At 36.4% G+C, this 14,299-nt stretch overlaps 1 protein-coding gene across 5 annotated transcripts in view; it reads right to left on the bottom strand.

The window, feature by feature from the left end:
• The window catches only part of MCOLN3 (mucolipin TRP cation channel 3), a 36,945-nt gene that overhangs the window by 18,909 nt on the left and 3,737 nt on the right, over positions 1–14,299 (bottom strand). For all 5 annotated transcript variants that reach the window (XM_077120426.1, XM_077120428.1, XM_077120424.1 and 2 more), the window contains one exon: positions 1,332–1,499. In XM_077120426.1, the coding sequence (XP_076976541.1) occupies positions 1,332–1,499 (168 nt within the window). The remainder of the gene's footprint in view (positions 1–1,331; positions 1,500–14,299) is intronic.

Below are 14,299 nucleotides of genomic sequence, written 5' to 3'. Positions count from 1 at the left end.
GAGGTCCTGTAAAGAACATGGAAATTTGACAAAACAACATGGTCTTAATATTAAAATTATATTTTATAGACTGAGTTCAGGCCTAGTAATAAGGGTGAAGATATTTTCTAAAGAATTTGGTGGACCATTTTCCTCTTCCCTCTACCCCAATCTCCCAAAACAACAAACTACCAATTTGCCTTAGAGTAGCTTTAGAGAAACATGATGCACTTAAAACAAAAATCTCAAAACTGAATCTCCATCATTATGCTACTTTCCCCCTTACAAATCTATTTAACAACGTATACAGTCTACTTCTATTACTGCATATTTCTGTTGTGTTTTCCTAATCCTAATGCATCAGAAATCCTTGGTGTCATAAATACGTATTACTGGGCGGGCCATGGTGGCTCAGTGGCAGAGTTGTCACCTGCCATGCTGGAGACCTGTGTTCGATTCCCAGTGCCTGCTCATGTGAAAAAAAAAAAATAGATGTATTAATGTATGTCCAGCAGTTTACCATCTTGCATACACAGATTATCTCTAGAAATGAAAAGCCACTATTGCACTATAATTATTTTCGGACAAAAAGTTATACTAATTTTGAAATGTGGTCTGTGAACTAGCCTAAGGTGGGAGAACTGACTTTGAGAACAGTTTCGACAATATTTGCAAGATAAGAGATTTGGAATTTTGAAAAAGTACTGTTTATAGCAAAAAAAAAAAAAGATTAGCAAATCAATACACATTGTCTTGATTTTGTCTTTAACTGTACTAAAAACAACCTCACTCTTTTTGGTCAGTCAATTTTAAATCATTGTAATTTAGGACACGGAAGCCTTACTTATTTTTAAAATGTATTTGCAGGTTTTGGTTGCTATATATATTCTGCAAAGTTAATATTCTCATTGCTTGTTAAAAGCCCCTGAAAGGAACCTAATGATAGCTTACAATTAGCGTCATGGTTAGTGATTTCAAATCTTCGAGGCCCCCCTGCCAAGTCCTAGCTTGAATCCTTTTAATTAAGTCTTGAATGTCTCTGTCTGTCACTGAACAAAAGCTTTTCTCAGATTCTAGTTTTGTAAAAACTTGTTGGCAGTTTTTTCACATGGGCAGGCACCGGGAAACAAACCCTGGTCTCTGGCATGGCAGGCGAGAACTCAGCCTGCTGAGCCACCATGGCCCTTGTTGGCAGTTTTTAGAAAATCTGTTTAAAAATGGTTTTATCCATTAGTCATTTCCAAGCAGCGACGTTCATCCTTTATACTTAAATGTCAGTTTCTACTGTGTACATTGCTAACATTTTCCCAGTCTGTCCCTTCTCCAAAGTAAAGAATGTGCCCCTGGCTTACCTGGTTCACTGCGAAGTTGATCTGATCGTATACCTCACTTTGTGTGTACACTGCGTATGTGTCATCGATTTGGTCTACGTATCCTTTTAGGAAGAGGTGTTTGAATGAGAGAGTGTTTTCTTCTTTGAAAGCTACCACCATCTGATTACTTAGCCCAAAAATGACCAGCTTAAGAGGAAAAAAAGGAAAAAGTAAGCGGGTAAAAATTAGTTAAGATCTCCATAAATAGTGACAAATTAATGATTTGAGATTCAATGTCTAATTAAACAAAAGATCTCCATAAATGGTGACAAATTAATGATTTGAGATTCAGTGTCTAATTAATCCTGAGTACATTCAATAGAAATGAAACTTTTTCTAGCTGTAAATTAACTCGTCTTTAAAGATAAGGTAGTTTTATAGTATTAACACTTAAAAAGGTGGCTTTGTACATTTCAACCTTTATTTTCACATATCATCTCACTTAATACCTGGCCCCCTACCCCCAAAAGCTCATCCTTTAGTTCTTAGAAGCTCAGAGAAACCAGATCACCTTGGCTAAATGGATGGGAAGGGTTCCTTAAGGAAGGAAGCACAATGTAAAAGTCCCATAGGATGTGCCGAAGCTGGGTAGACGGCATTTGAAGAGTGTAGAGTAGAATTTAGCAGTTTGGAGGAACTTGAATTGAACCAGCATGATTAGTAGAAAACTAAGAAAAGAACATGAGCAGAAAAAGTACAGGCTGATGATATAGAGCTTGAATGGTACATAAAAGAATTTAAATCGAATTTTGTAGGACTCTGAGGAAGGTTTTGGAGCAGATGGATAATATACTATAAGAAATACCCTAAATAAGTCCAAACTGTGTTCATAGGTCTAATTACCAAAATTGTGGCCATAGACTAAAAATAGAAACTATCCTTTCAATTCACCTCTAAATTCAAATGTATTTAACATAACACATCCTTAATATTCATGCACATTTGACCTCAGAGTTTTATGTGAAGCTCAGTTGTTCACATACAAAAAAGTTGTTTGACTTCACTGCTGTCATATTAACGTAAGCCCTTTCAGTCATACCCAAAACCTCACTTTACTCCACCTCCCTTTCACATTCTCCTCTCTCTCTCTCTCTCACATACACACATGCATGCACACATGCGCACTGTAAGTTCAGAAAATATGCTCTGACTGAAAATGGATGGTAATTCATATTTTAAAACTTTAAAAAAAAAAAAAAGAGAGTGAGTACACTCTAACTGAAATCCCAGAGTGAGACCGGGTATATTTTACATGGAAGGAGGATACAACAGTGAGCATCTATCTATATGTCATACACTATTCCAGAAGTTTTCCTCATAATAATCCCACAAGTTAGGTCTTCATATATCCATTTTATAGATGAATGCATAAATGCTCCGGGAGGTAAATAATTTTTTCAAGTCACATCACTTGCAAGAGTATGGTCAAAATGTGAACCCAAGTCTGACACACTAATCTAACTCTACTCATCACACTACACAAAATAAACCAAGGCCTGATCAGGGAAAACTTGTGATAGATGACCTGAACCCCGATAGGTCAACTCTGTCCAGCCAGTTTCCAAGGAGCTTCTTTAAGTTAAAAGTCCTCATTTAAATCCCAATAAAATGTAGCTTAATATTCCAGGGATTTTAAGTCAATTGAAACTGGTGACCAAAAGGCCTCCAACGAATTCCCAAATATGTTCTTACCAATTTATTCAAATATATGAGTACCTCCCACATGCCATTAGTTGGTACTGAGGATATAACGGGAAGACAGTAATCATGTCCCTTGAGGGCCAAATGGGAAACACAAGTTAACAATGGCAGAAAGAAATTGCTACAATTCAGACTGAACCAGGGAGTGGCAAAAGGAAATTTTTGGTAGGGTGGCCTATCAATGTAGACATCTTTCATTTGCTGCTGCAGACACAGAATCTCCAGCTTAACAGAGAGACCTCTTTTTTTTGTCCCTGAACAGAGAAATTTGTCACTAAGTCAGCCTGATTTGCTCAATTACAAAATTGCCTTTTTGCAATATTTGCTTTATCATTCAAATATATACTAAGGAAGCATCACAATTAAGAAGCCCTTGGTTCCTTTAAAAAAACTTACCTACTGCAAAGTTTATATTATGGGTAGCACATTACCTAATTTAACTTGTATGGTCAGTTTAGATAAGTCCAAGGAATCCTGAATAGGGTGAGAGATCTTGTTGGTTTGTCCAGGTTTGTGTGATGCCCTGGTATATCTCAGAGTAATTCGGGCAATGAACAAAAAAGTATTTGCAAAGTCCCCATAGGGGACTGGGGTGAAAGGAGGAAATATTCAACTTCCCCATCTGAGGAATTTCTGATATTCTCACAAGCAGTGGAGACAACCAAATCAATAAAGTGAGCCCTTGATCTTGGGGTTTATCTCTATGAAACTTATCCCTGCAAAGGATATGCTAAGCCTACTTATAATTATGCCTAACAGTCACCCCCAGAGAACCTCTTTTGTTACTCAGATGTGGCCTCTCTCTCTTTAAGCTAACTCAGCAGATGAACTCACTGCCCTCCCCACCCCCGCCCCCATGTAAGACATGACTCCCAGGGGTGTAAATATCCCTGGCAATGTGGGACAGAATTCCCTGGGAAGAGCCAGGACCTGGCATCATGGGATTGAGAAAACCTTCTTGACCAAAAGGAAGAAGAAAGAAATGAAACAAAATAAAATTAGAGTGGCTGAAAGAGTTCAAACAGTTGAGAGATTATCCTGGAGGTTATTCTTATGCATTATATAGATATTCCTTTTTAGTTTTTGGTGTATTGGAGTGGCTAGAGGGAAGTACCTGAAACTGTTGAACTATGTCCCGGCAGTCTTGATTCTTAGAAATAGAATAAATGCAAGTAGGCCTACCCCAAGACACATACTAATCAGTCTATCAAATGCTGAAAAGAAGCAGAAATCCTGAAAGCAGCAAGAGAAAAGCAATCTACTACGTACAAGGAAACCACATAAGACTGAGTTCAGACTACCCAGTTGGCACTATGGAAGCAAGAAGGCAGTGGTATGACATATTTAAGATCCTGAAAGACAAAGACTTCCAGCCAAGAATTCTGTACCCAGCCAAATAGTCCTTCAAAATTGAGAGGGAGATTAAAATATTCACAAACAAACAAAGGCTGAAAGAATATGTTAACAAGAGACCGGTTCTACAAGAAATACTAAAGGGAGTTCTGCCAACTGAAAAAAATGGCAGGAGAGGGAGGTCTGGAAGACAGCACAGAATTGAAGAGTACCAGTAAGGGTAACTTAAAGACAAAAAGAGAAAGAGAGAAAAGATATATAAATCTTACAAATAAAATCCAAAGGATAAGATGGTAGATTCATGACATGCCTTTACAGTAATAACTTTGAATGTTAATGGACTAAATTTACCAATTAAACAATACAGATTGGCAGAATGGATTTTAAAATATAATCTAGCTATATGCTGCTTACAAGATACTCATCTTAGGCACAAGGATACAAATAGATTGAAAATGAAAGGATGGAAAAAGATGTTCCACCCAACTTGTAACCAAAGAAATCAGGAGTAGCTATACTAATATCAGATAAAATAGACTTTAAATATACAGGCATCATAAGAGACAAAGATGGACACTATATATTAGTAAAACAGACAATTAATCAAGAAGAAATAACAATCATAATGGTCTATGCTCCCAATCAAGGAGCTCCAAAGTACATGAGACAGACACTAGCAAAAATTAAGGGAGCAACAGATGTTTCAACCATAATACTAGGAGACTTCAATACAACTCTCCTGTATAGACAGAACAATGAGACAGAGGGTCAACAAAGAAATAGAGAACTTAAACAATTTGATAAATTAATTAGACCTAACAGACATATAGAGGTCATTACACTCCAGAACACCAAGATACACATTCTTCTCTAGTATGGAACATTATGGAACATTCTCTAGGATAGATCATATGCTGGAGCACAAAGCAATTCTTCATAAATTTAAAAATAATGAAATTATTCAAAGCACTTTCTCTAATCACAATGGGATGAAGCTGGATCTCAATAACAACCAAAGGAGAACTTTCACAAATATATGGAGATTAAACAACACACTCTTAAAGAACCAGTGGGTCAAAGAAGAAATTGCTATAGAAATCAGTAGCTGTCTGGAGACAAATGAAAACAAGAATACAACATATTAGAACTTATGTGGTGTGGGAAGGACTGTGCTGAGAGGGAAATTTATTGCCCTAAATGCCTGCATTAAAAAAAAAAAAAATCAAGAAAAAGCAAAAATCAAGGACTTTAACTGCTCACCTGGAGGAATAACAGCAAACTACCCCAAAGCAAATAGAAGAAGGCAAACAACAAAAATTAAAGCAGAGTTAAATGAATGGGAGGACAAAAGAAAAATAGAAAGAATCAATAAAAGCAAAATAAGGCTTTTTGAGAAAATCAATGGGACACTACCAAGGCTGACAAAAAAAGAGAGGATTCAAATAAACAAAATCAGAAATGAGAGGGAAGTCATTATCACAGACACTGAAGACATTAACAAAAATCATAAAAGGATACTATGAACAACTACACACCAACAAATTAGACCACTTAGATGAAATGGACGAATTCCTGGAAACATACGAACAAGTCACACTGACTCAGGAAGAAATAGAAGATCTCAACAAACCAATCACAAGTAAGGACATTCAATCAGTCATCCAAAATCTTCTTAAAAAGAAAAGCCCAGGGCCAGATGGCTTCATAGGGGAGTTTTATCAAACATTCCAAAAAGAACTAATACCAATCCTGCTCAAATTTTTCCAAAAAAATAAGGAAAAAGGAACACTACCTAATTCATTTTATGATTCTAACATCACTTTAATACTAAAACCAGGTAAAGATGCTACAAGAAAGGAAAGCTACAGGCCAATTTCCTTAATGAATATAGATGCAAAAATTCTCAAAAAATTGAATCCAACGGCACATTAAAATAATCATACACCATGACCAAGTGGGGTTTATACCAGGAATGCAAAGATGTTTCCACACAAGAAAATTAGTTAATGTAATACAGTACATTCACAGATCAAAAGGGAAAAACCACACGATCATTTCAATTGATGCTGAAAAAGCATTCAACAAAATTCAACATCTTTTTCTGATAAAAACACTTCAAAAGGTAGGATCAAAGTTTACCTCCTCAATATGATAATAGACATATATGAGAAGCCCATAGCCAGCATCATACTCAATGGTTAGAGGCTGAAAGCTTCCCCCTAAGATCAGTAATGAGACAAGGATGCCCTCTGTCACCACTATTATTCACCATTATACTAGAAGTTCTAGTGAGAGCAATCAGGCAGGAAAAAGAAACAAAAGACATCCAAATTAGAAAGGAAGAGGAAAGCATTCATTATTTGCAGATGATATGATACTATATTTGGAAAATCCTGAGAAATCTATGAAAAAGTTAGTTGAGCTAATAAATTCAGCAAGGTGTCAGGTTATAAAATTAATGTGAAAAAATCACTGATGTTTCTATACACAAGGAATGACCTAACTGAGGAGTCAATTAAGGAAAAAATTCCATTCAAAATAGCAACTAAAAGAATCAAGTATCTAGGAATGAACCTAACCAGAGATGTAAAGTACTTGTACACAGAGAACTACATAATATTGGTAAAAGAAATCAAAGAAGATCTAAATAGGTGGGAAAACATTCTGTGCTCATGGATAGGAAAGTTAAATGTAGACGTTAATTCTACCTAATTGATGATCTACAGATTCAATGCAGTACCAATCAAAATTCCAACAACCTACTTTGAGGACTTGGAAAAGCTAGTTACCATATTCATTTGGAAGGGAAAGAGACCCCAAATAGCTAAAAGCATCCTAAAAAAGAAGAATGAAGTGGAAGAATTAACACTCTCTGATTTCAAACTTATTACAAAGCCACAGTGGTCAAAACAGCATGGTACTGGTACAAAGACAGAAGTATCAACCAATGGAATTGAATCAAGAGTACAGAAATAGACCACCAAACCTGTGGTTAACTGATCTTTGACAAGGTCCCTAAATCCACAGAACTGGGATAAAAAAAAGTCTTTTTAATGAATGGGTATGGGAGAACTGGACATCAATAGCCAGAAGAATGAAAGAGGACTGTTACTTTACACCCTATACAAAAATTAACTCAAATTGAATGAAACACCTAAATATAAGGACCAGTATCATAAAGCACCTAGAAGAAAACGTAGAGAAACATCTTCAAGACCTAGTAATAGGAGGTAGCTTCCTAAACTTTAAAACTGAAGCACAAGCAACAAAAGAAAAAATAGATAAATGGGAACTCCTCAAAATCAAATGTTTCTGTGCCTCAAAAGTCTTTGCTAAAAAGGTGAAGAGGCAGCCAACTCAATGGGTGAAAACATTTGGAAATCACAAATCAGACAAAGGTTTGATATCCTGAATACATAAAGAAATCATACAACTCAACAACAGAAGATCAAGCAACCCAATTATAAAGTAAGCTAAAGATATGAATAGATATTTTTCTGAAGAGCAAACACAGATGGCTAAAAAAGGCACATGAAGAGATGTTCATTTTCATTAGCTATAAGGGAAATGCAGATCAAGACTACAATGAGATACCACCTCACTCCTATGAGAATGGCTGCTACTAAACAAACAGGAAACTACAAATGTTGTAGAGGATTTGGAGAAATTGGAACACTTATGCACTACTGGTGGGAATATATAATGGTACAGCCATTATGGAAGACAGTCTGGTGATCCCTCAGAAAACTAAATATCAAGTTGCCCTATGACCTGGTATAAACTAGAAGAGCTGAAAGCAGTGACACAAATAGAGATTTGTACACCAGTTCATAGCAGCATTATTCACAATTACCAAAAGATGAAAACAACCCAAGTGCCCATCAACAGAAGAGTGGATTAACAAAATGTGATATATACATATGATGGAATATTATGCAAGAGTAAGACAAAATGACATCCTGAACTACATGACAAGATGGATGAGCCTTGAGGACATAATACTGAGTGAAATAAGTCAGACACAAAAGGTAGATACTATATGACTCCACTTTTATGACCATGATAAAGGTAAAATCAAAGGCTTATAATACAGAATATAGGGGACCTAGACACACATGGAAGCTTGAGATGGGTGAACAGTTAGCTAATGAAGTTGAACTTAACTGTAAGGGAATAGATGGACATGAAGGTGGCTCACTAGTGGGTCTATAAGTAATATTACCATATTGAAGGTGAACATGATTGAAGGAGGTTGTATATACTCATGTGTCCCCCTGATTAAAACTATAAGTTCTTGCATGAACTACTGCAAAGGTATGAATCTTGTAGAAAGACTGTATAATTTCAGGGTATTTGGGGAAAATACTACTGCATGCTATGGACTGTGTTTAACAGGAAAACAACAACAGGATTGCAGCAATACCAAGGGTACATAATGGGGGGAGGAACAAGAGTTAGGGGGAGGTTTGGATCTTCTACTTGGTGAGGGTGTGTTTATTAGCTATCTTTCTCTTGGGAACAATGCAATTATCTAAAATTGAGAATGTTGATGGACTTGACTTTGGACGTTATACGTGAGTCCCAGTAGATGGAGGTAGCTGAAAGATGCACTGACTGAGAAGTAGATTGGTGAACGATGGTGTATATGTATGACTGAACATTGTGCTGCTACAAAAAGGAACGAAGTTGTGAGGCATGCAACAATATGAATGAACCTGTGGAACATTTGGTGAGGCAAAATAAGCCAGAAACAAAAGAGCAAATATTGTATGGTCTCACTTAGGAAATACTTATAAGAAAACTGGGGCCTAATTGTAAGCTCCTATAGCAGTCACATTTAGCCTGGAGTGGAAATTGTTATTCTAGATTTTGAGGGGGCTGTTTTATATGTATATATATATATATATACATCCTAGTATTTAGAGATAAGAATGAAGCTGATCAGGTCAGGATTAAGGTAATTCACAATACAGGGGTGAGGAGGACATTGCATTTTAAAACTTAATCTACTCTTTGAGACCAAAGAAAGAAGTTTATTTTGTTCAGAACCTAAATTTTCTGTAGTACATAATCTAACTCAGACTGTCTGGATTGATCATTTAAACAACCCAAACACATGGAGCCCAGAATAAGAAGGAGGGCCTTTAATCCTGTATAGCTTAACATAATGCCTGGATATATCCCAGAGTATATTAAGCAGATAATCAGAAAGTATTGGTAAAGTCCCTTGTGGGATGGGAGAAAAAATAGGGAATTAAACTTCACCACCAGGGAAACCCTGAATACTATGTCAAACATTAGGGACACCCAAATCAATGATCTTGAGGTTTGCTCCTGTGAAGCTTATATATGTAGCAGAGAAGCTTAGCCTACGTATAGGTATGTCTAAGAGTCACCTCTGGAGGACCTCTTTTGTTGCTCAGATGTGGTCTCTCTCTCTCTCTCTCTCTCTCTCTCTCTCTCTCTCTCTCTCGCCCAACTCAGCAAATGAAACCATTGCCCTCCTCCCTACGTGGGACATGGTATCCAGGGATGAAAGTCTCACTGGCAGCATGGGAGACGACTCCCAGGTATGAGCCTGGCCCTGCACCATGGGATCAACAATGCCATCCTGTCCAAAGGGGGAAAAGAAGTGTAACAAATAAGATATCAGTGGCAGAGAGAATTCAAATAGAGTTGAGAGGCTACTCTGGAGGTCACTCTTATGCAAGCTTCAGTTAAACATTGCTACCTTTCATAACTTGCCAAACCCTAATCAAGACCATTCCAGCCAATCCTAAAGAATACCTAGGGCATTATATAAGATTCTACAAATTTGCCATGCATTAAGGTAACTTTTCAGAAACCTACAATCTCCTGATGGGTTCCTGGACTAAATAAGTGCTGAAATGCAGAGGGGCCAACCTCTCCATAACATCAACTAGTTCAGTCCCCTACCCCATATGATCAACAGTAGGAATACATGAAATAGTTAGAATGGGCATAGTCCAAATACCCCTAAAGAATGGGAGAAAGATCAAAGTTGATGGTGGAGTTATACAGAGAAAGTAGGGCTTAACAAATGAGTATGAATCATTCTATTGATATTTCTTTGGTCTTCAGTACCTTAGAGCAACTAGATGTTAAAACCTAAAATTGTGGAATTTTAACCCATACTAATCTCTGAAGTCTGTTCTACAACTAATTGTTGTGATATACTATGAAATTTATTGCCTTTTTGTATATATGTTATTTTTCACAAAAAAAAGAAGAAAAAGAGAGAAGGAGTTTACAGAGAAGATAGGATTTAGCAAATGAGTATGACTGCTGAATCATTATATTGGTATTTCTTTTGGTCTCCAGTGTGTTGGAGTGGCTAGAAGAAAAATGAAAATGTAACCCACATCACACTTTCAAATCTGTTCTATAAATACTTGTTAAAATGTACTCAGAAACTTATTGCTTTTTTGCATATATGTTATATTTCACAATTTAAAAAAAGTTAAATAACTAATGGGGGGACAAAATGTAAAATAAATTGGGTAGATGGAAATATTAGTGGTCAAGGAGAGAGGGGAAAAGGGGTACAGTGTGTATGAGTGTTTTCTTTTTTTTCTGGAGTGATGCAAATGTTCTAAAAAATGATCATGGTGATGGATACACAACTATGTGATGATATTGTGAGCCATTGACTACATCAAGTATGGACTATATGTGTATGAAGATTTGTCAATAAAGATATTTAAGAAAAAACTTACCTATTGCCTTTTACATGGTTATTCATACCTGGCTTAATATTTTAAACCATTGGCCAATTTTCTTCTTGACCACACTACATGCATACTAGACAGGAAGATTAGCTGTGCTCCCCAGAAGATTAAGGAGTATTCAGGGAATATACTTAGAGAAAATAATCCTGGATTTTCTCTTTTATCCTAGTCTTCTCCTTCTGGGATGCCATGGTGCATATGTTTATGCACTTCATGCTGTCATTCAATTTCTTGAGACCCTGCTTATTTTTTTCCATTTTTTTTCTCTATCAGCTTTTCTGTGTTTAGGATTTCAATAGTCCTATCTTCTAGTTCACTAATTCTTCCTTCTGCCTGTTCAAATCTGCCATTGTATGCTCCCAGTATATTTTTAATCTCTTCTAATGTGCCTTTCATTCCCATAAATTCTTTCTTTTCATACTTCGAAATTCTTCTTTATGGTCACCCAGCATAAATATCCTTTACCTCTTTAGCCATATTTTCCTTCATCACCTTAAATTTATTTGTTTGAACATCTTTGATTACTTATTTCAAAATCTGTGTCTCCTCCAAAGTTTTAATTTGTTCCTTTGGGCCATATCTTCCTGTTTCTTAATACAGCTTGTAATTTTTTGCTGATTTCTAGGCATTTGATTATCTTGATGGTTTATACTGAAGGTCAGTTTCTCTGGTTTGTCTTGGTTTATTCCTGATTGGCTGTGTGTTAAGGCTCTTCTTTGATACTTGGTTCAACTTATTGTAGACCTGTGGAATTGCATATGTTTAACTAATGAGATTTTTTTCATGTTTCTTCCGATTCTTGTCCTAGGTAGGCATTGCAGTATTTGAGCAATTGTTTTACCCCAAGAGAAAGTTTCCTTTTCTATGTTCCTTTTCCTTTTCTGTGTTCCTTTTCCAGGAGTCTTGATCTGTTCTGTTTGTTTTTGTTTTGCCTCTCTAGTTTTTTGTTTGCTTGTTTTTGTGGTTTTTGTTTTTGTTTTTTTACTCTCCTTTTATTTCCTCTAGCTGCTTTTGCCATGAGGGCAGATTCTGGGAGAAGGGTCACCTGAGAGAAGACTTTCCCAAGTAAGCATTTCCCAGCCAAAACAGGGCCAGGGGCCCATGAAGGGAGTGCAGACCAATTCCAAAGAGCCCTGGGGGGAGAGGGTCAGGAAAGACATGAAAAAGTCTTTTGGAAGCTCCCTGAAGTTACGCTTTCCTGATCAGTCCAGAAGATGACATTTTTTAGCAAACATTTTCTGCAGCCCTAAAAAGACCCTGTGTCTTTACACCTCCACTGCCTTCACGCCTGTCTGGGGGTAGGGTTGAAATAATGGCCACAGCAGTCCCTGTCCAGGGCAAGCTAAAATAGCAGTTCAGCGCTGGGACCCAGTGATCTAAATTAGTTAATTGAAAGCTGTGATCACTACTTAGTCATACCCAATCCCATCCCCCTCCTGTTCTTGGGAAAGAGGGTCCCTCTCCATCTGCAGCTCAACTCAAGAGTGGGGGATGGGTGCTGGCAATTTACCGTAATTTTTTACCTCAGTTTTTCATTTATTTGTCCTGCTTTTCCTTGAATGCTATACAGTGCTTCCCTGGCTTCTGGAACCCCAGAACAGTTGTTTCAGACAGTTTCTGCCTACCCACTAGCTGTTTTTGGAGGACGAGTGATTCCTGGAGCTTCTCTGGAAGTTCTATAATCCTGGATTTTAATCCCAGCTCTATTCTTCTAGTTTCCTGACTATTTTACCTTTCTTTTACCTCAGTAAACTTCAGTGTTCTCATCTGTAAAATGGGGATACCTCAGATTTGCTTTAGAAATAAACATGACAATACCCATAAAATATTTAGTCGGTATGCAGCAAATATTCACGTGGTACTCAATAAGTAAGTAGAAAATGTTCATTGCAATTGATACAGGCTTTTCCCCCTTACTTATAAGAAACAGCACAGAAAACCTGCTCTGTTGTAATGCATCATATTACCATCTGAAAGTTTAGAAGTTCAATTCTAACTCTCCAAACACTATACCAAGAATCAAATGACCATTTTCATGGTGATGCATCAGAAACAGAGTACTTGCCTCTAAAGTCTGAATTCTGCTGTGAAGCATACCCACTGCCATGTGGCTTAATATATATATAAATATGTTTTTTTTTCATTAGAGAAGTTGTAGATTTAGAGAACAATCATGCATAAAATACAGGATTCCCATATACCATGTATTATTAACATCTTGTATTGGTGTGGTATCTTTGTTACAATTGACGAAAGCATGTTTTTATAACTGTACTATTAACTACATAGCCCATGTTTTAAATTAGAGTCCACTGTTTGTGTGGTGTACAGTGCCATGGATTTTTAAAAAATTCTTATTATATTACCATATATAAAACTTAACATTTCTTCTTTCAATCACATTCATATATATATATGTCTGAATGTTTCTGAATGTGATATATATATATCAGTGCAGTTAATTATGCAGTGCAGTTCATTATGTTTAGCCATGTGGCATTTTTAAAACTGTAAATTCAGGTTCTTCCTCTGTAAAATGGAGTGCTTGTATTTATACAGTTGGAATGCTGTTGGAATTAAATGAACTAATGTATTCAAACAGAGGAGAGCTCAAATGTTTGTTTCCCTTGACACAACATCTAGAATTAGGAATTTAAGCAGGAATTCTAACAACTTTATATGATTGTAGAAATCATTTGAACTTCTAACATTTATAAGTATTTGCTCTCCATAAGCAGTTTAGATGAATGATTTCAGGGTTTTTGAAAAACTTGCTCCTTCAATACCAGTTGTTCATTTACTTATGCAATTTTTTTCACTAAGTTATTGCATAAGTAAACTTCCTAAGTTTCTAGGAAGAGAAAGCAATAAAAACAGACCTATCACAACAAATTTTTTCCTGTTTTAAAATCTGCTTTTATTTTTGTCCCTTTGCTTTTAACAAGAAATAACTACTCTCACTAGCAGGAAGACATATCTTCACAAGAGTAAGTCACGACCAGTATGTATAAAGAATCACAAAATATGGTTTCCTCCCAAAAATGTTTGAGATACCAAAGAAATGAGATTCAAAATATCCCTCTGAAGAAAAATGAAATTCAGTATTTCACTAGCTAATGCCACTCCTTTCCTTAATTAACTCTA

This window comes from Tamandua tetradactyla, chromosome 11 (assembly GCF_023851605.1).
Source record: "Tamandua tetradactyla isolate mTamTet1 chromosome 11, mTamTet1.pri, whole genome shotgun sequence".
In the NCBI taxonomy this organism is placed as follows: domain Eukaryota; kingdom Metazoa; phylum Chordata; class Mammalia; order Pilosa; family Myrmecophagidae; genus Tamandua; species Tamandua tetradactyla.
Note: the sequence above shows the minus strand (reverse complement) of the source record. Positions and strands in the feature narration are given on the sequence as shown.